At 55.2% G+C, this 22339-nt stretch overlaps 1 protein-coding gene across 1 annotated transcript in view; it reads right to left on the bottom strand.

The window, feature by feature from the left end:
• Positions 1 to 18210, bottom strand: part of ITGAV (integrin subunit alpha V) — a 59795-nt gene extending 41585 nt beyond the window's left edge. The window contains exons 1-4 of the mRNA XM_070421655.1: positions 18014 to 18210; positions 8999 to 9126; positions 1745 to 1836; positions 1098 to 1212 (exon numbers count right to left, since the gene is read on the bottom strand). Of these exons, the coding sequence (XP_070277756.1) occupies positions 1098 to 1212; positions 1745 to 1836; positions 8999 to 9126; positions 18014 to 18195 (517 nt within the window). The 5' untranslated portion in view covers positions 18196 to 18210. The remainder of the gene's footprint in view (positions 1 to 1097; positions 1213 to 1744; positions 1837 to 8998; positions 9127 to 18013) is intronic.
• Between the last annotated feature and the right edge of the window lie 4129 nt (positions 18211 to 22339).

Genomic DNA, 22339 nt, shown 5'->3' with positions numbered 1-22339 from the left:
GGAGCGGGAGGCACACGCGCCTCCGTCGGGCGTGAGAGTGAGAGCAGGTGCGTCCTGCGACAGCGGCTCCGCACTAGAGCAGAGAGGCTGGGCCTACTGTGCGCCGGCCACTGACACAGCGGGAAGCCCAGAGCACGTGTCATCAGGAACCAGGAAGCTGCTCACACCGTCAGGTTCCAGCGCAGGGTGTCCCCGTGGGTCATGCCTGTGTGGCTCAGCGGTTGAGCGTCGACCTATGAACTAGGACAGTGATGGCGAACCTCTGACACACAAACTCATTTTTCTGGTTGATTTTCCTTTGTTAAATGGCATTTAAATATATAAAATAAATATCAAAAACATACATCTTTGTTTTACTATGGTTGCAAATATCAAAAAATGTCTCTATGTGACACGGCCCCAGAGTTAAGTTAGGGGTTTTCAAAATGCTGACACGCCGAGCTCAAAAGGTTCGCCATCACTGAACTAGGAGGTCAGGGTTTGATTCCCGGTCGGGGCACAGGCCCGGGTTGTGGGCTCCATCCCCAGTGGGGGGCCTGCAGGAGGCAGTCGATCAGTGACTCTCTCTCATCACTGATATTTCTCTCTCTCTCTCCCTCTCTAATCAATTAAAAAGAAACTGTACTTGTCTAAAGTTCCCAAACTAGAGGACCCGTCAGTCACCCGTGGAATTTCTTTAAAACGCAGGTCCCAGGCCTGCCCTTGTCCCACTGAGTCAGAATCTCTACCGTCTATTAGAAAAGCTCAGTGGAGCTTCTTTTGACTAAAAGTCACTAAAAATACAAGCTTCCAACATCGAGTATGAGTGACGACTGACTACGGAGGATGGAGACTCCTTCAGACCAAGCCTGCCGCCCACACACTTGTCCTGACTTTACGGTAACAGGACTGGCTTCACTTTGCTGTCATCAAACACGACAGCCTGTCTATACATGTTCACCCCCTCCCTCGACACACACACACACACACACACACACACGCACACACACGCACACACGCACGCACACACATGCACACACAGGCACACACGCACTCACATCCTTAACCATCTAGGCCCCCCGCCCTGTTCTCAGAGGGGGTGCACGTCCCACACGTACTTGACCGGCACGGGGCGTACTCCACGGTCTGCGCCCCGTCCTGAAGGAAGCAGGTGCCCACGGGCTCTCGCTCCTGCTTGGTCTCCGTCCTCCAGTGGTACAGCGGGGCGCAGGCCTGCCGTCAGAGGGGCCAGTGAGCGCGAATTCTCGGAAACCGGCGTCTCAGACCGCCTCGCCTGCCCCAGAGCAACAGTCCTCTGACTCAGGGCTCCGAGTACGGATGGTGCGTACTTCCAGCCAGGGGCAGGACAGGAGGGGCTGGGGAGAAGGCCTCGACAGAGACCCTGGGGCCCAGAACAGACCCCGGGGACACCCCACACTTAGAAAGTGAGCAGGAGAGGAGCCATTGAAGGGGACGGCAAAGGAGTAGCCAGGGAGGGGGAGGAAGCCAGGCCAGGACGGGGTCCGTAGCCAAGGGAAGGGCATGACTTCAAAAAGGGGTTGCCAGGCCAGTGTGGCTCAGTGGTTGGGTGTCGGCCCAGGAACTAGGGGGTCACGGTTCAATTCTGGCCAAGGGCACATGCCCAGGATGCACGCTCGATCCCCAGTGTGGGACGTGCAGGAGGCAGCTGATCCGTGATGTTTAACCATGAAACTCCCTTCATTTCTACATAAGCCGACTACGAACAAACATCCAAAACACTCACCAAAATTTTGTCCTGCTTGGACCGCACGGATGCGCCAAACCACTGGTGGGACTTGAATTCCAGCGGGTCGTCCTTGGCATAGTCTCTGTTGCCTGGAAAACAGACGGTGTGCGGGATGGCGTCAGACAGCGTGTTCCAGGGCAACGGCTGGTCCCTGCAGCGGCTTCAACGGCGTGGCTCTGCTCCACCCAACTCCACGCCGCCTGTTCATCGCCTGCACTTCCCACCGAATCGGAAAAGATGCCTCAGCCACGTCTAGGGTGTCGCTGACCTCATCGACCGCCCTAAGGCGGACGTGGAACAGTAACAGCCATCGACGTTTTCCGGTTGCTAAATTGTAGGTAATTGACGATAAACAAATACTTATGATGCCGACTGGCCCCCCAGCAGCCCTCTCTGTGGCATAAAGATGTTCACGGAAATAAGAGGCTACGAAATGCGGCTGCAGAACACCAGCCGCAGAAGGGCCCTCGTCAGGGACCAGGCGGGCCGGGTGCTGTGATGTCAGAGCGGAGCCAGGAGCCAGGACGCCGCTGGGAGGGAAGAGAACTCATTTCTCCTCCGGCTGCCTGACCGCAAAAACTACTCCCAAAGTCCCGGGCGAAAACAAGATAAAAATCCCCCCCGCGGTGCAGCTCATGGAGGAAACACAGGGACACCACATGGAGTGTTCTGGGGAGGAGAGACAGTTACTTTTAATCACTAGTTTGTTCTGCTTAAAATCCCTTCATAACCCTTCCTCATAAGTGCAAGGGGCCAATACCAGTGTCGATGTTAAGAACGCAGGCCCACTTGTGAATATCACCAAATGGCCCCTGAGTCCCTCCGCTCTTTAACCCTTTGAGTACCAACCGACATCCTAGGAACTGTGCTAAAATCGCCAAGGCGGCCGAAGCTGGTTTGGCTCAGTGGATAGAGCGTCGGCCTGCGGACCGAAAGGTCCCGGGTTCGATTCCGGTCAAGGGCATGTACCTGGGTTGCGGGCACATCCCCAGTGGGAGGTGTGCAGGAGGCAGCTGATCGATGTTTCTCTCTCATCGATGTTTCTGACTCTCTATCCCTCTCCCTTCCTCTCTGTAAGAAATCAATAAAATATATTTTAAAAATAAATAAATAAAATTGCCAAGGCATTTTTGCTGATTTTACAGCAGTTTAGGAAAAAAATTATGAATCGCAAGTAAATGAAGTTACATATTCAAAAACTTAAGGAAACCTTTACTACACTGACATATTTAGCAATACCGTCATCACTAATAAAAGCAGACTTAGAACTGGACGCCATTTTGAAGCTTTGATAGCGCTCCCGGCACTTTTGGTGAAAGACAGGAGGAGCGTGATCGCGCTCCCCGGCGCTCTAGGGGTTAAATCTGTTCCCTAAGCCGCACCCGTGTAGGGTGTACGATGGCTATTCAATTCCCGTATATTCAATTCCGTTCTGGGTTCTGGAGACTTGACACTCACGGACAGGCATAAAGAATTAATGAGCATCTCAGTGATGCCAGCTGTCTGACAGGCAAGGGGAAGGGTGTACCCTTGTTCATCGTAATATTCTTTTTTTTATTGTTTAGAAAAAATTTTTTTAACATATTTGTATTGATTTCAGAGAGGAAGGGAGAGGAAGAGAGATAGAAACATCCATGATGAGAGAGAGAGTCATTGGTCGGCTACCTCCTGCACTCCCTCTACTGGGGATGGAGCCCACAACCGGGCATGTGCCCTGACTGGGAATCGAACCCTGACCTGGTTCATAGGTCGACGCTCAACCCCTGGGCCACGCCGGCTGGGCTGAAAAAAATGTTTAATGTGTCAACCTCAAAGGCCTCGCTCTATCTGAGTCCCAACACCAGGTTCTCCGTCCGTGGTCAGGAGGCTCCGTTTTGTAAGTAGAGGGAAGAGGAGGGGCAACGGACCAGTTGACACGCGTCCTTCACCGTGAAAACCAAGGCTCCCAGCACGGCTGGCTGCCTCTGACGCCGTGTCCGCCACGCGGTCCCCCCTGGGAGCAACCACATCCGTGACCTGCAGGTCCCCAAGCCGCCCGCAGGGCCCTCACTCCATCCTCCCACGGGAGGGGAAGCCACAGGCCAGGTGCCTGCCAATACCCTCAGCACAGACAGAAGTGACCGTTCAAGACGGCTCAGCGTGGATATGGGTTAACTAATCATCATTAAAATGGAAAGGAAAACCACAGAAAGATATCACGGCACATCAGTTAGAATGGCTGTTATTTAAAAAAAAAAAAAAAGGATAAAGAAATGTTTGCAAGGATGTGGACAAGAGGGAACCCTTGTACACCGTCGGTGGAAATGTAACTGGTAGAGCCATCATGAAAAAAAAAAGGCTGCTCAGGAAGTTAAACGTAGAGCTGTCACATGACCAGCAACGCCGCTCAGGATTCACAGGAAAAGGCAATAAAATCCCTGTCTTGAAGGGTCTCCGTGCTCCCAGCACCCTCAACAGCCAGGACATGGAGGCCACCTAACTAACCGCCTCATGAGGAACGAAGGGAGGAAGAGCTGAGGACCCAGGATGACGGCAGCGCAGGCGGAAGGCCGCTCGCTCCTCCCAGATCCGCAGCTGAAACGCAGAGCGACCGCCGAGCAGCCAACGCAGACGAGCCGCACAGAAGTCTCCCGACCGGGACGGACAGACGCCACATCGATGGCAGGAGCGCGGAGTCGAGCAGGGCTGGCCCCCGCTCCGCGGCAGCTGAGAGGAGGGGGGGTCCCTCAGCAGCAAAGGAACCCCAACCCCGAGCCCCAGAGCGGGGAGGGGACCCACATCACATCGGCTGAGGAAACCATGGAGAGTGTCCGCCGCTGTGGGACCTGGAGCTGAACTGAAACGCAGATGTGCCCCGACAGCCGGCGAGCCGAGGCCATGTGATCCCTGTGCTGTCAGTGACATCACCGACCCACGGCCGGCGGGCACGCCGACGGGACGCACGCACAGCCCCTCTCAGGAAGAGGTGCATCACCCACGGGCGAGCGCCTTCGGGGTCTCAGCGCAATCGCTGTCGTTCAGGACTTTGCTCCAGAGGCAGTTCCCTCTTTTAACAGCTCTGACCTCTTCCTCCAGAGACCCACCTGGGAACACGAGACTCAGCCTCAGGCAGAAGCTCCTGAGAGGAAGTGTGAAGGGGCGGGGCCCTCTGTCCGCACAAACGGACAAGCGGACAAGCAGCTCGGGCCTGACCCCCTGCAGCGGCCGGGCACCATGCGGGAGGGAAGTGAAGACACAGTCACAGCCCTGAGGCTCTGCAGGCTGCGAGGCCCAGGCCCCGGGCTCCCCAGGGAAATGGGGTGCAGTCAACGCAGAAGTGCCCGTGGGAGGACATGGTCCCAGGCCCCAGGCAAGAAAGAACCCCAACTTCTGCGCATCAATCTGTGAAACACCTCGGACCGTTTCCTTAGCTCTTCCAGACAGTTAAACGGTATATCCCACAATAGTGAGAGGAGAAGACACGTCCCCCATCACATAAACTAACATATTTTATCACTTTCAAACATCGAGTTGAGCCCTGGCCAGTGTGCCTCGGTGGTTGAGCGTCAACCTACAAACCAGGAGGTCAGGGTTCGGTTCCCGGTCAGGGCACGTGCCCAGGTTGCAGGCTCGGTCCCCAGTGTGGGGCGTGCAGGGGGCAGCTGACCAATGGTTCTCTCTCATCATTGATGTTTCTGTCTCTCTCTCCCTCTCCCTTCCTCTCTGACATCAAAAAGATATATATTTTTTAATTAATTAATTAAAAAAATAAAATTAGATATGATTTTTCCCAAAAGCAAAGAGGAGGAGTGAGAACAGCAGAGCCAGGAGGCATGATGAAGGCCATGTCCCGGACGGGTGTGCGTCTGTGCGTTTTCGAGGCGTCTCTCCCACGGGGACAGGAACCAAGGCGCCCCCCCGCCCTCCGCCAGCGCCCTCCACCAGCGAGTGCGCAAGGTTCGGCTGAGCAGCGGGGAACACAGGCCCTTTGAAAGCGCCCCCCGCCCATCAATGCCGGCTTGTTCCCCAGTGAGGAGACGGAAATGCTCCTGAAAGCATCTAACAGCTCAAGACAAAAACCCTTTGCTGACGGCTTTTGTTTTAAAGCCAAGTCCATGTTAAGCCTTAAAAAGGGGGGACGTGTCAGGTCAGCGTGGCCCAGAAAGAGGCTTTAGAGCAGTGGTTCTCAACCTTCCTGATGCCGCGCCCCTTTCATACAGCTCCTCGTGTTGTGGTGACCCCCAATTGCATTGCTGCAAACTGAACATAATGAAAGCATAGTGATTCATCACAAAAACAATCTGTAATTATATATGTGTTTTCCGATGGTCTTAGGCGACCCCTGTGAAAGGGTCGTTCGACTCCCAAAGGGGTCGCGACCCACAGGTTGAGAACCGCTGCTTTAAAGGATCCTAAGAAAATTCCGTTTTGGCAAAACATTGCAAGTGTTAAAATAGCAACCAGCGGCACGAGTGAGTCACCTGGTGACACAGGACGGGCTCACTGACCCCAGGCTGCTGGCCCCTCCCCACTGGTCTCGTTCTGCACCGACTGCCTCTGGAGAAACAGTGTCATTACACAGACAAGGAAGCCCGAGCCGGTGTGGCTCAGTGGATAGAGCGTGGGCCTGCGGACCAAAGGGTCCCGGGTTTGATTCTGGCCAAGGGCACGTGCCTGGGTTGTGGGCTCCCCCCCGACCTGGGCCCTGCCTGGGGCGCGTGTAGGAGGCAAACAAACAATGTGTTTCTCTCACATCGATGTTTCTCTCTGCCTTTCCCTTCCCTTCCACACTCTCCAAAAATCAACAGGAAAATATCCTGGGCTGAGGATTTAAAAAAAGAAAAAAAAGGAAAGGAGGGAAGAAAGGACTGCACACAGTCACAAGCTTCAACTGTTGGCCCCACGACCATCAGGGCGCCTCTCCTGGCTCGGCTCTCGGACTCGCCAACGCCCAACGCCAAGCCCGCCCGGTGGTGCTGCCCGTCTGCCTGCAGCTGCTCCGTCTAACGGCGATTCACCCTCCGGGCGCCGTGTGGGCAGAAGCGGTGCTATCCAGCCGCTCAGCCACTCGGGGTCATGAGTGCCATCGGCAGGTAGGACAGGAAAGGCGAGCCCGGCCGGCGTGGCTCAGGGGTTGAACATCGACTATGAACCAGGAGGTCAGGGTTCGATTCCTGCTCAGGGCACAGGCCCGGGTTGTAGGCTCGATCCCCGGTGTGGGGCGTGCAGGAGGCAGCCGACCCCTGATTCTCTCTCATCATTGATGTTTCTCTCTCTCTTCCTCTTCCTTCCAGTTATGATACAATCAGTCACAAATGAACGACAGCTGATCCTGCTGGTCACTGTACATTGTGCTAGAATGCAGAAGCCCCGACCTGTGTCACGCGGCCTCATAGGTCTTCCTCCCTTTGAGGAAAGCCTGAGCCGGCTTAGGCCCTTTGGGGGTTCCCCGTGTCAGCCGCGTGTGGAAACAGCAGGGCCTCATGCAGACGGCTCACACGGAAAAACCGGGCACGTGACCGCTTCCTCCGGGCCGGTCGGATGACTGACACCCACTCTGGTGCCGGTCACGACGGCAAACGGAACGAACAGCCCACACCACGGTTCCCGTGTCACCGACACTGCCGTTCCCGGAGCGAATACGGTTTAGGGCAGTGATGGCGAACCTTTTGAGCTCGGCGTGTCAGCATTTTGAAAAACCCTAACTTAACTCTGGTGCCGTGTCACAGATAGAAATTTTCTGATATTTGCAACCATAGTAAAACAAAGACTTATATTTTTGATATTTATTTTATATATTTAAATGCCATTTAACAAAGAAAAATCAACCAAAAAAATGAGTTCGCGTGTCACCTCTGACACGCGTGTCACAGGTTCGCCATCACTGGTTTAGGACGAGCAGGAAGTAACAATGTGGACAAGGCACTCACCTCCCCGGCTTATCCCAAACTCCGAGCACAGCCAGCAAACCAGGAGCATTTGAAGAAAAGCGTCAAACTCCTGCACCTGGAGAGCGTCACTCCGCTTCTTTGGGGCTTTCTACGCTTTCACAAATGTACAAACATACAACACGGGTGCGTGCAGGATCATACACAGGGCGAGCCCCCAAAGTGTATAAAATGTAAATGTAAGTGAATAGACTAATTCCAATGGGTTACATCTGAGAAGAAGGAAACATCCATTGAGCTGTCAGCTGTTAAAGCTGTTACATTTGGGGGAACACCCTCTACCTTATTTCACTGATCTAAATGCAAAACTTATTTTTTTTTATTGATTTCAGAGAGGAAGGGAAAGGGAAAGAGAGAAACATCAATGATGAGAGAATCATGGATCGCTGCCCCCTGCACGCCCCACACTGGGGATCAAGCCTACAACCTGGCCATGTGCCCTGACCAGGAATGGAACCGTGACCTCCTGGTTCATAGGTTGATGCTCAACCACTGAGCCACACCGGCCGAGCTAAAATTTATTATTTCTCGTCTTCCTTATGCTCTCCTTCTCCTCGCTATCACAATCCTGACGGACACTAAAGTTCGTCCCTACAGATGAAATTCCAATGTTATCAGAACCATAGCACAGAACGTTCCCAGTGAGTTTTGGGTAAGAATTTTCTACGACAACCGCACCCACTGGAATGAAAAGGCCCTCCCGGGCTTGGGCAGCCCCACCCCAGGCTGAGCCACAGGCAGGACTCTGCCAGCCCCGGGCAAAGGCTGGCTGCATCCACGAGCCCCCTTCTCAGAAGGGGAGCAGGAAGCTCCCAGTAGCTCTTCCCCAGCATCCGCAGCCCGACACCAGGGCCCGGTCGGAGGCATCCCCAGCGGTGGGAACGCAATGTATGTTTGATGCTTTTATACGCCAAGAAATTGTAGGGGGAAATCATATAACAAATCATTTGTCTTTATATGATTTTTTCTGGGCACCTGAAGTGCTTACATATATACTTTTTTATATATTTTTACTGATGTCAGAGAGGAAAGGAAAGGGAGAGAGAGAGAAACATCAGTGATGAGAGAATCATGGATCGGCTGCCCCCTGCACGCTCCCTATTGAGGATCGAGCCCACAACCCGGGCATGTGCCCTTTGACCGGAATCGAACCCGGGACCCTTCAGTCTGCAGGCCGATGCTCTGTCCACTGAGCCGCAGCAGCCAGGGCTACACATCTTATTTTGTTAGAATTTTACAGTTACGTTAAAGCAAGCACTTTCAAAAACCAATATTCTTAAAAAACCAAACGACAGCTTTAGCCGGGGCCCGGCACCGGGTTTACCTGTGGCGTCGAACTCGATGGGCTGGCACCTCCGCGGGGAAGCCCAGTCGCACTTGAGGACCTGGCCGCCCTCCACGATGCCCGGCTGCGTGGTGTTGGCCTTGGGCGCGCCCACCAGGAGGAACATGCTGGAACCAGAGGGAGAGGCGTTAGCACGGCACAGAGCAGAGGCTGTGCAAAGGCACCTGAGCCCCAGGCCGGCCGCCCCTGCTCCCGCCCTCCAGGGTGGCCCCTGGGAAGGCCCCTCCGCCCTCAGGACGCCCCTCCGAGCGCTCTGGTCACATCACCTCCCCCGCCCACCTCCCGTCCGCCCCTCCAGGCGACCTGGGTCCCCCCTGAACTCGAGATGCAGGAGGGGCAGAGGCAGGAGGGTCAGGGGCGCTCGGGCGCACGGCTCTCAGCCCCTGCAGGTCCTGGTCCCAGGGGCCTCTGTGGACTCAGGAAATATTCATAGAAACCCTGTCCAGGCCGGGCGCTCTCCGTGGGCAGTCTACGTAGGGCACGCGTCCATTGTCACGTGTACTTGGTTTCAGTTCCATTTCGTGGGGAGGCCTCTGCCAGGTCAGCCTAGTGCCCAGCGCTGGCTGCGTGGACGCGGCCTGGGAACCTGCCCGGACCCCACCTGGACCCCCAGACTCACGGCAGACTCGCCCAGCGAAGCGCGCCCGCGGGCGCACCCAATGCTGCCCTCCTCCCGGCCCCCGACCCTGCGAGAAATCGGCCTCCCTTCCCCTCAGCGAGAACCGTTCACGAGAAAAAATCAGACGGGCGTCCGCCCTCGCTGCCCTGTCTCTAGAGCAGAGCCCGGACGCTGGCGCCCGTCACGGAACGTTTCATCGCAGCAGGCGAGCGAGGGCCACCAGCCTCCCCCCGCGTGGGGGTCACTTGTGAGTGATGATGGGAGAAGGAACATCTCACGCGGGTACGGGCCAGGGTCCGCATGGAGCGGAGGGGCGCTCGCCGTGACCTCTGACCCATGGCGCAGGCACAGGGCGCCCCTGAGCTCGGTGCGGGGTGCGGGTGTCTAGGCTGTCGGGCGGGACAGCTGGCCCTCAGGACGCCTGAAGCCACACGCACATTCTGTTCTGGACCTTCAGCTCACACCGTCACACAGCCTTCCACACGCCTGTGGCTGTTGTTAATCCTCCCCAGAGGGTGTTTTCCCATTGCTTCTCAGAGAGTGGATGAAAGGGGGTGGGGAGAGGGAGAGAGAGAGAGAGAGAGAGAGAGGACTGCTGGCCTCCTGCACACGCCCCGACCGGCAAGTGGGGAGAGACCCACAGCCCAGGTCCTCACCCTTCTGTGCTCAGCCCACACCCAACCACTGAGCCACACCAGCTAGGGCCAATCTCTTACCATTTTCTATCAAAGCTATTTTTCCCCTTTACAATGAATTACTTCCTTGAGGGGAGAGGACGCTAATTCATCTTTGTATCTGACACACAACACCCAAGAAGAGATTTTTAAACTGGCCGCTGAGAAGCCAGGAACTGTGGTATCCAAAGGGTTGAACATACCACAGCGCCTGTAACGGAGCCACTTCCCAGCGCTGGGGAGCGTGAAGAAAGCACCTCCTAACGCACAATCACGGTGGAAACTGCCTGTGAACTTATCGTATTTGGGTTCCGGAAGCTTCGCCCGGCACCCGAGGCAGCGGGGCCGCGTTCGGAGTGAACACGCAGCCGCGCTCCGCGGGTGAGAAGGAACAAGGCGCCTCTCATCCGACGCTGCCCGTTCCAGGCACGAGGGCGGCGATCGGACGGGGTGTCGCCGAGTCCCCCTAAGATACTCCGTGTGCAGTCGGCCCTCGGCTGCAGCACGACAGACACACACGGTGGGACCACATGGAAGGAGAGTGTGAGCCTGCAGGTCCTGACTGCGAGGCCCTGGGGGGAGGGAGCCGAGGAATCAAGTTCTTGGTCTAAAATGTCAGCATGAGCCCGGCCGGCGTGGCTCAGGGGTTGAGCATCGACCTATGAACCAGGAGGTCAGGGTTCGATTCCCGATCAGGGCACAGGCCCGGGTTGCGGGCTCCGTCCCCAGTGTGGGGCGTGCAGGAGGCAGCCGATTGGTGATTCTCTCCCATCACTGATATTTCTATCTCTCTCTCCCTCTCCCTTCCTCTCTGAAATCAATAAAGACATGTAAAAATAAATAAATAAGCAAATAGAATGTCAACATGGAATTTAAGTTACTTTGGAGAGGATGGCGGAGCGTGCTGAAAAGTGAAACACGGAGCGTGGAGGAGGCGAAGCGGCCTTGGGTGGACTTGGGCGTCTGGAGAGGAGTCGTGTGGAGGAAAATCACATATTTGTGTGGACGAGGATGGAGGAAGGCAAGAGGCACGGAGAGAATGAAGGAACATGGAAAACAGCACAGACCACGGAAAACAAAGGCCTGTTGTGTGTTGGGGGGGTGCCTTTCGTGTCCTGTGGTTTTTGACACAATAACACAAGAGCCTGCTAATGAGACACTCCACACAAAATTAAATAATTGCTCCTTGAAGCTCATCCAAGAAACCTAATGACCGTCTGCAGCAGCTTGATCAGGGCCACGGAGTGGCTCCCCGGAGAAAGTGTTTGCAACACAAGCAGCGCTGCCCCAGGGGCACCGTTCGGGACTAAACAGCTACCACCTGACATACTCAACCGAGAGAGTCGCGTTCATTCTCCAAGTCTCAGCTTCCTCTGCGCTGAACGGAGGGAACGGTGTCGACTGCCATGACCCACAGAGCGAGGTTTCAGGACGCGGGCAGCAGACGCCGGCTCGCCTAGGACCCCTGACGGCACCCCCCGGAGACCAGACCACGGCATCCGAACTAGAAGCAACAGGAACACACTCCCCAGTGACATAGGAACAGAAACATTCAATCCGCTATTTTTTTAAAATATTTTATTGATTTTTTTATTGATTTCAGAGAGGAAGGGGGAGAGAGGTAGAAACATCAATGATGACAGAGAATCATGGATCGGCTGCCTCCTGCACGCCCCACACTGGGGATGGAGCCCGCAACCCGGGAATGTGCCCTGACTGGAATCGAACCTGGGACCCTACAGTCCGCAGGCTGACGCTCTATACACTGAGCCAAACCAGCCAGGGCAAATCTACTTTTTTTAAGGGTTTTTTTTTTCTTTCCTTGGTTTCCTCCAAGGACCACTGACGAACTCAAATGCTGCAAAATCGCAGAGAAAAGAGGAAGGGTAGGAAGTTGCTGGCTTGCCGCATTTCCTGCTGGCGGTGGAGACTGGGGAAGGCACACAGGGGTCACTGGGCTCACAGAGGTGTCCCTGGTCAGCAGCAAATCATCTGAAGCTCAGCAATTTCATTTCTTTCTTTTTTTAAAAAAAATATTTTATTGATCTTTCACAGAGAGGAAGGGAGAGGGATAGAGAGTTAGAAACATTGATGAGAGAGAAACATCGATCAGCTGCCTCCTGCACACTCCCTACTGGGGACGTGCCCACAACCAAGGCACATGCCCTTGACCGGAATCGAACCTGGGACCCTTCAGTCCGCAGGCCGACGCTCTATCCACTGAGCCAGACCGGTTAGGGCGGCAATTTCATTTCTTATGCCTGCAACTTTCCCTCCAAGAAGTTTGGCCAAGAACAGTACCAGGATCCCATCCTCATCATTCTGTTTATTTTATTTTTTTAAATACATTTTTGTTGATTTCAGAGAGGAAGGGAGGGAGAGAGAGAGACATCAATGATGAGAGAGAATCCTTGATCGGCTGCCTCCTGCATGCCAACCCGGGCAAGTGCCCTGATCAGGAATCCAATCATGACCTCCTGGTTCATAGGTTAATGCTCAACCACTGAGCCACACCAGCCACTGAATGACTTGAGACATTTCCATTCAATTCCATTTCAAAATCAAGGTGTGCATGCCTGAGCAGGCTGCCGACATCACGCTAAGAAATTCGAAAAGGTAAAGGGCAAAGTGTGGGCTTGGGGGTCAGGGGGTAGAGGATGGAGAGACAGGCGGGGGGGGGGGGGGGGGCAGGGAGGCGGGAAGAGGCAGGGCTGAGTGATGGAGGAAGACACAGACCAGGCGTCGGAGAGGCCACCAGCAGGATCCCTTCGGGCCACCTGCGAAGTGTCACTTTAAGGGCAGCGGCTCCAGGGATGTGACCTTGACTCCCAAGGACAGGCAACCAGCAAACAAGGACACGCACATCCAGTCAACCCTGCAGAGGAGCGCGTTCTGGGCTGCTCCCAGCCCACGCCTCTCCCCGAAGCAGCTGCAGACACCCGGCCGCCTCCGGGGGGCCCGTGAGCTCCCACAGAAGGAAGGAACGTCTGAAAAACCGCCGTATTCTTTACAGAAAGACGTGTGCAAAGACTTCAGAGCCACTTGCTTCTCCTCTAGGAAATGCTACCGAGGCAGCAAGCGCAGGATGCAGCACGGGTGCGGGGACTGTCAGTCCCACACGGTCCCTTCTCTTCTGCGCCGTCCGACGAACCTCCGGCCTGAGTCAGGAGCAGCCAACGCAGGGTTTGATTTCTAAGTCGTGAGACTGTGGTCTGTGGGCGTATGTTGTTTATGGAAGAAAGGAACCGACACAGCCAGCGCCACACTGCAGCACACGGAACCAGCTTTGTGTGAAGCGTCGTTTGTCCAGAGCTGTGCAAGTGGTCACAACGATGGGGGAGACGTGGGACGCGAGTATCTCCCTCTGCATATTTTTCCATTGATTTTTAGAGAGAGTGGGAGGGAAGGATGGAGGGAGGGAAGTAGGGCATGAGGGGGAGAGAGAAAGAGAAAGAGAGAGAGAGAGAGAAGCACTGATGTGAGAGAGACACATCCGTCGGTTGCCTTCTGCACGTGCCCCGACCAGGGCAGGATGGACCTGTAACCCAGGACGTGCCCTTGACCGGAACTGAACCACACCTGGGACCCTTTGTGCTCGCCCACGGGCCAGGGCGAGGTGTGAGCGTCCAGCAGTGCAGGCAGAGTGGGGCACAGAAAGGGCCTCGCCCCATGACCATGACGCAGCCGGGCCTCTCTCTGGCCCTGGGAGGGAGGCGCTGTGGGGGAGACATTAGCAGCCAAACAGCAGGGGCACAGATGCCCCAGAGGTACGACTCCCAGGAGCATGGGCAGTGTCTGCAGGCTCCGGAGCCCGATGGTGAGCACGGGGCAGGGACCGAGCACCCCCGACACACTCCTGCGGACCACAGGCTGCAGGGGCAGAGGCGGGAGCAGAGGTGGGAGGCAGGGGACGGGCACTAGGAAGGGCTCCGGACTGTCTGCCTGGTGACTGACCATGGGCTGATATCAGGGGGCGCAGTTATAGAAACAACGGGAAATAGACAACGAGAGGGAGGACGTGAAGTTACTTCCCCGGCAACGACGGAGAAGAGGAGGCACCGTGAATAGAAACAGGTGACCTGGCATCGCCTGGTGCAAAGCCCTCCAGGCTGCTGGGTGCGAGTCACAGCTGGCTGACCCGAGGGGCCCCGGGCGCCCTGGGGAAGCTCCCGGTGCTGCCAACAAGAGGGGGGGTGCAGAACCACCAGCAGCCGCAGGACCTGGCCAGGCACGCTCCCCCACTCTCTGCCTTTGGGGCCCACGTGTGTTTAAAGGGAGAAGGACAGGCCTGAGCAGTGCTCCTCAGCACAGCACCGTTAAAGGTAAACTCATGTGCGCAAGGAACACTGAACAGGAACGCCGCTCCGTGACCGTCTTCTTGCAGCTTTTAAATGTGACTGTGAAGGTGACATGGAACTCGAATCCCACGCCATCTCTCCCCATCACACCCGGGCCCTGCCCCACCCACTCCCGACTCCCCACTCCCCACTCCCACAGCCGAGGCCGGGAGGGACTTGACTGCCACGGCTTCCTCCTGAGCCGGTGTTCTGCCTTCAGGAGGAAGGAACCTTTTTTTAAAATAATATATATATAATTGACTTCAGAGAGGAAGGGAGAGGGAGAGAGAGAGAGAAACATCAATGATGACAGAGAATCATGGAACGGCTGCCTCCTGCACACCCCACACTGGGAATCGAGCCCACAACCCTGGCATGTGCCCTTGACCGGAATCGAACCTGGGACTCCTCAGTCCGCAGGCCGACGCTCTATCCACTGAGCAACACCAGTTACCTTAACCGCCTTTTTATTATGCGGATTTGTTCCCTTTAGAAGCCTCCGATCACACCAAGTAGCCACAACCTGCAGCCGGTAGGATTATAAACGGCAGACATGTACCTTGGACCCAATGTTTGCTACATGTTAAAGTGCCTTTTTACAAAATGGAGCATAACTGTGCATTAAGCTTTATTAAATCTGAAAAATTCAGTAAGTAGGAACCTTTGTTTATATAGACTTTGTTTTAAAAATAATCTTAAAGTTGATTTGTTTGTTTTTAATATGTTTTTATTGATTTCAGAGAGGAAGGAAGAGGGAGAAATAGAAACATCAGTGATGAGAGCATCAATTGGCTGCCTCTTGCACGCCCCCTACTGGGGATCAAACCCACAACCCAGGCAAGTGCCCTAACGGGGAATCAAACCGTGACCTCCTGGTTCATAGGCCGATGCTCAACCACTGAGCCATGCCAGCCTGGCTGATTTCCATTTTTTTATTATTATTGACTAGAGGCCCGGTTCATGAATTCATGCTCCAGTGGGGTCCCTCGGCCTGGCCTGTGGGATCGGGCCAAAACCGGCTCTCCGACATCCCCCAAGGGGTCCTGGATTTCTAGACGGCGCAGGCCAGGCCCAGGGACCCCACCGGTGCACGATAAGGACCAGGGAGGGACCTCAGGAGGGCTCCAGGGCATGTCCAGCCCATCTCGCCCCATCCCCATTGGCCAGACCCAGCAGCAAGCTAACCTATTGATCAGAGCATCTGCCCCCTGGTGGTCAGTGCGCATCACAGCGGCTAGTGGGACCGTCGCAGGAATGGTCGGACACTTTGCGTCTTAGCCTTTTATTATACAGGATTTCAGAGAGGAAGGAGTGGGAGAGAGAGAAACATCAACGAAGAGAGAGCATGACTGACCGGCTGCCTCCTGCACGCCCCACACTAGGCATCCAGCTGCAGCCTGGGGCGTGTGCCCTGACTGGGAATCGAACCGTGACCTTCATAGGTCGATGCCCAACCACTGAGCCACACCGGCCTGGCTGATTTCTATTTTTTCAGCAAAGCTACACCTAGAGCTCACGAGTGTATCAGTAACAAAGTCGCTGATGAAGTTTTCAAAACACTGAAAACAAACCAGGCTGGACTCTACCTCACCCTGGAAAGCCCACGTGGGCGGTCCCGTAACCTGTGAGGTCACAGGAGAGTCAGCAACTTCCGTGACTGAACAAGGATGAGTCACCCGGCTGCCTAACCAAACACAGTGAATGTCTCACAGCAACAGCTCAACGTGACCGCACCTCCCGGGGAAAAACAAAGGTGAGCACCTTGTCCTTGTCGTCACTGAGCCCGGACGGCGGCCTCAGCTCCAAGAGCAGCGTCTGCAAAACATGCCACCAACTCTGACGTCCGCTAAGTTCAGTACTAACTGGACAGAAGACAATGCATCTTCAGAACTATCCGATTTGCTGTACAAATTAAACCCCAAAGAGCAGCCCTGGGAGCCACTAAAATCCCCTGCGCCACAAAGGCAGGCACGTAAAAATACCCGGAAACAAGAATTTTACATAACAGACCCGGCCGGCCGGCGAGGGATTAAATCAGAGACGGTAGTGGATGCCGCCACGTCAGTGCCCGTGCTAATCACCCTGGAAAATCTGTGCTCGGCTCACAGCTCTGAAGCTGAAGACACCAAGGAAGACCGAGTTCCCGGCACAAACTGCTTCGCCCTGTCCCTGTCCGGCTGCACCGCTGTCACCAGAGTGAGCGACGCGGCCACATCAGAGGGACTGGGAGCCGGTCCTGCCCCATGCCCCATGCCCCGCGGGTGGAAAAGTCTGAGATCACCTCCACGTTGGGCGGAAAGCCGGGCTCTCTAAACGCCGGCATCCACATGACCGTCCCCCCACCCAACACCGAACCTTAAAACACAAAAATGGGGGGGGGGGGGGGGGCAGAGAGCAGCCAAAGGGCTTGTCTGCATGCGGATCAGCATAACCGAGGACACAGACACGGGCGGTGGGTGGGAATGGCTGGGGGGGGGGGGGGGGGGGTCAATTGGGGGGAAAGAAGACATATGCAAAACTTTAGACAAGAAAAAATAAGTAACGAAATAAAATCCATTGTTTCCATTTCTAAGTCCTGGAAAGACCACCAGGAACAGCTTTCCCTCTAGAAACAGGGTTTAAGCATCAGAAGACATCCGGCGGCCCTGGCCGGTTGGGCTCGGTGGACAGAGCATCAGCCTGCGGACTGAAGGGTCCCAGGTTCGGTTCCGGTCCCCGGTTCCCCGCCCTGGTCCCTGGTCGGGCGCGTGGGTGCAGGAGGCGGCCCACCCGTGGATGTGTCTCTGCCTCCCCGCCTTCCTCTCTCCAAAATCAACGGAAAAACACCCGCGGGCGAGGCTGAACAACAAAAAGGCATCCGTCCAGCGGACACCATGACGTCACTAGTGCGAAGGCCGCCGCGGGTCTGGGGAGGCGAGAATGACGTCACCGCCCGGCCAGGTCCCGCCGCGTCCCCGAGTCTGTCCGCAGCCCCCGGCCTCGGCCTCTGCGCGGACCGGGCTCACCCCGATGGCACGGCCCGGCCCGGAGCGAGGGCGCCGGGTGGGCGGACGGCGCGGCCCCTGCGGGCGTCGGCGGCGGGGACAGGGCTGGACGCGGGCGGGGCCCGGGGCTCGGGCTGCGGAGGGAGCGGGACCCCCGGCCCGGCTCGGGGCGCGGGAATGGGGGTGAAGCCGGCCCGGCCCGGCCCGCCTGGTCCATCCGCACTTCCCGGGTCCAGCGCGGGTCGCCCCAGGTCCCCCCGGGCGCGGAGCGGAGGGAGGTGGGGGCCACGGGCTCCTCTCCCCAAACGCTCCGGCCCCGGACCTGCACCAGCGGGGGGGCGTCCCCCAGGGCCCCCCGGACCCCGCCCGCGGACACTCACGAGGACGCGCTGGGCACGAAGAAGTCCACGGCGAAGCCGAAGTAGCTGCCCTCGGGGCCCGCGTACTCGGCGGGGCTGTCGGCGTCCAGGTTGAAGGCGCCGCCGACCGGCAGCAGCAGCGCGGCCAGGAGCAGCCGGGCGGCGGGGCGCGGGGGGCGCGGGGGGCGCGGCGGGGACGCCATCGCGGGGCGCGCGGGCCGCGGCCGCGTCTCCGAGTCGCAGGCGCCGGGCGCGGGGGCCGAGCGGGCGCGGGGCGCGGGCGGGGCGGGCGGAGCGGGCGGAGCGGCGGCGGGGCCTCCTCTCCCGGGACCGGCCGCCGGGTGCGGGCGGGCGGAGGGCGGGGCGGCGGGAGGAAGTGGGGGCGGAGCCGCTCCGGGCCGCGACCAGGCGCTTCCTGGGCGCGTGGCCGCCTGTCCGTCCGTCCGTCTGTCTGTCCGGAGGCCCCGACCGCGGAGGCCCCGCTGCGCTCCTGGGGTCGGACCCGCCGGGCGCCGGGGCTCCCTCCTCCCGCGGCTTCTGCTCTGGACCCGCGGCTGGTCCGCCCGCGCGTTTCTGCTCCTGCGCCCCGCGGCCCGGAGCCTCCGTGCTGAGTGGTCGGCCTCCCCTCACCCCCCTCACCCCCCACACTCACACTCACCACACACACACACACTCACACTCATATACACACGTATATACACACACATATGCACACATACGTACACGTGCACACACGTGGACACATACACAGAGAGATATACACACATGCACACACACTCACACACATACACTCACAGACATATACACACTCACATACATATACATACATGCACGCACATATATACACACTTACACATACACACACTCACACACTAACATACACACTCACATGCACACACTCGCACACACATATACACACTCACAGACATATACACACTTACACACACATACACACACTCTCACACACTCACATGCACACACTCACATGCACACACTCGCACACGCACACGCACACGCACACACACTGGACTTAGCTACAAGCTCGCAGATGCCGGCAGAGCTTCAGGCCGGGGTCACAGCCTCACTTGGAGCCAGACCATCCCCTGCTCAGTCTGCTCTGCCCTGACCTTTGTGACCTTGGAAAAGGACTCAATCCCCAGGAAAAGGCCCAGAGCTGGCGAGGCCGAGCCGCACACCCTGTTAGATGGGTCCGACCGGCCACAGCCTCTCCTCTGTGCCAGCTGAAGCCAGAGGATGTCACCCTGGTGGAGTCTGGGGTTTGGGCAGAAATGGGGTTTTCGCGTCGGAAGGAGAGTGTGCGCCCTGCGCCTCCTGAACAAGGCCCTGGGCTGGCTTGCTGTCGGTGTGCTGGGTGCCAGGGACTGAGACGGACAGACAGACTCCCTGCCGTCAGGAACCTTTGACCCTTTTCTTTTTCTTTTTTTTAAAGTGATTCCTACCCTCCCTGCTGGCCCCGCCCTCTGACCCAGCCTCCTCAGGGGCAGGTTGTGGGGGGGTGGGAGGGAGAGGAGAGAGAGGACCCTTTTCTTCATATTCCCAAGTCCCAGCACCTTGCCAAGCAGAATGCAAACAATCAATAAAACGGTGAATGAATGAACATAAAAGGAGAGTACACTTGCCCAGGGAAGTAATTTTTTAAAATGGGGCTAGCTCAGCAGGCTGGTGTGGCTCAGTGGTTGAGCATTGGCCTATGAACCAGGGGGTCACAGTCCAATTCCCCGTCAGGGCACATGCCCGGGTTGCGGGCCCCTTCAGGAGGCAGCCGATAGATGACTCTCTCTCGTCATGGATGTTTCTCTCTCTCTTCCCCTCTCCCTTCCTCTCTCTGAAATCAATAAAAATATCTTAAATAAAATAACAAAATAAAATGAGGATAGTATAAGGGACCTCTGGGACAACATTAACCATAACATCCGCATTATAGGGGTGTTACAAGGAGGAGAAAGAGAGCAAGGAACTGAACCTGTTTGAAAAATAATGACTGAAAATCTCCCCTCGCTGGTGTGGGAGACAGACACGCTAGTCCAGGAAGCATCCTACCGGGAGCCACGCCTGAATGTTGCTTTTGTATCTTCTGAGCTCAACGTGGAGCTCAGCGATGGAATTAATTCCTTGGTCGGGAGACCTAGTGATAGCTAACGTTTTTATCAGCTCCCTGATGGTGCGCTGGGCGCTCACTGGGGATTTTGTGTGCATATGAAGTCATGTATGAGTCCTAAAACCCTGCCAGGTAGATTCCACGAGTCGTCACAATGTAAAGGTGAAAAGCCTCATTTCTTCGAGATTGAATCATGTTTTCAAGGTCACAGAGGTCGTGGAGAGGCAGACGGGATGCGTGATGGTCTGGCTCCAAGCTCACGCTCACTACAGTATAGGAATAAACAAAGATAAGGGGATGTAATATATTCAAAGCCATCTGAAAAATTAACAGTTATCTGTACCTCCCTTCCTTCCTCTGAACTTTTACAGCTTAATGTTTACCAATAAAATATTTAAATCAAACTTTACTATTGGTTGTATTCATCTAATAAGGTCCACTAACTTGGAAAGGTTTGTCTAAGAAGAAATTGTGAAAGAGTAACTGAACTATGATTTGAGTAAAGACTAAAAATGGTCTTAATCTACTAAAGTTTCACCATGAAGAAAATAGTTATAGCCTGGCTGGCGTGGCTCAGTGGTTGAGTGTCAACATATGAACCAGGAGGTCACGGTTTGATTCCAGGTCAGGGCACATGTCCGGGTTGTGGGCTCGATCCACAGTGTGGGGACATGCAGGAGGCAACCAATCAATGGTCCTCTCTCACCATTGATGTCTCTCTCTCTCTCTCTCTCTCTCTCTCTCTCTCAGTTGTTGGTATTAATAAAGGAAGTATGAATTAAGTTATTGTGAGCAATATTCTTTTAGATGAATTAGTGCCTTCACCAATTTTGTCCCTTTTAAATGATTCATTGAGGGAGTTTTCTAAACTCTCCAGTCTTACTTCCTCTAAACACTTGGAGACTAATTAAAGATTTCCTCCTGTCATTATGGAAAAAGGACAGGGAATTTTCATGAAATGTTACATATTTGGATTTAATAGGAAATGATTACATTCACTAGGGCAGTGGTCGGCAAACTCATTAGTCACCAGAGCCAAATATCAACAGGACAACGATTGAAATTTCTTTTGAGAGCCAAATTTTTAAAACTTAAACTATATAGGTAGGTACATTGCTATTAACTTAACTAGGGTGCTCCTAAGCTGGCCTTTGCTAAAAACGTCCTCAATCTGATGGAGGTACGTTCGCTGAGGTCAGCCCCTTCCAACTCTCCCATCCACACTCGTCTTGTATACTTGTTTCAGATAGACGAGTGTGGAGGGGAGAGTTGGAAGGGGTCGACCTCAGCGAACGTACCTCAAAGCAATGTACCTCCCCCGCGCTGCGTCTCCCGTCGCCCGCCCGACCGACCGACACCCCCCACTTCTTCTAACTCCACTTCTTCAAAATAGACTCGCCCAGGCCAATAAATGACTTCTGCGCATGGGCCACGAAGTTTCAATCGCACTGTCCCTGTGCGCCCCGCACGTGGTATTTTGTGGAAGAGCCACACTCAAGGGGCTAAAGAGCCGCATGTGGCTCTCGAGCCGAGGTTTGCCTACCACTGAACTAGGGGGGTAGACACAAAGCTCTTAATCACATAATTGCATTAGGTTTAGCTCCTAGAAACATAAAAGAATTAAATAAAGGTTTGGTGCATAGTCAGCATTTTTGTGAAGCATAGAGTTCTTTCTACAGTTCTTTTTCTTTTGAGTTTTGAAAAAATAACTACTATTATAGAGGTGGTTACATTGACTAACGCTCTTAGGCATAACTGAGGTTCTTTACAAAACTGAGTTAACATTTTAATCCTGTTGCAGGTTAATTATTCTACTTTAGTTTCTAATATCTTTATCATTAACAAAATTTTACAACTGTGACTGTAATAAAAAGTTCCTAACGGAGAATAATTCTTTCCATATATCTAAACAATAAATATATGGAAGAAAACTTCAAGGGCAGTGTAACAACTGTGTCTGGCCTAAAACCCAGAGGGAATGACACTCCTTAAAAATAATTCAAGCCCGGCCGGCGTGGCTCAGTGGTTGAGGGTTGACCTATGAACCAGGAGGTCACGGTTCGATTCCCGGTCAGGGCACAGGCCCGGGTTGCGGGCTCCATCCCCAGTGTGGGGCGTGCAGGAGGCGCCGATCCATGATTCTCCCTCATCATTGATGTTTCTCTCTCTCTCTCTCTCCCTCTCCCTTCCTCTCAGAAATCAATAAAAATATATTTTTTAAAAAATTT

Source organism: Myotis yumanensis, unplaced genomic scaffold (assembly GCF_028538775.1).
Source record: "Myotis yumanensis isolate MYYU_CA2020_CCGP unplaced genomic scaffold, mMyoYum1.0.hap1 SCAF_8, whole genome shotgun sequence".
NCBI lineage: Eukaryota > Metazoa > Chordata > Mammalia > Chiroptera > Vespertilionidae > Myotis > Myotis yumanensis.
The sequence above is the reverse complement of the archived record's forward strand: the minus strand, read 5'-3'. Positions and strand labels throughout refer to the sequence as shown.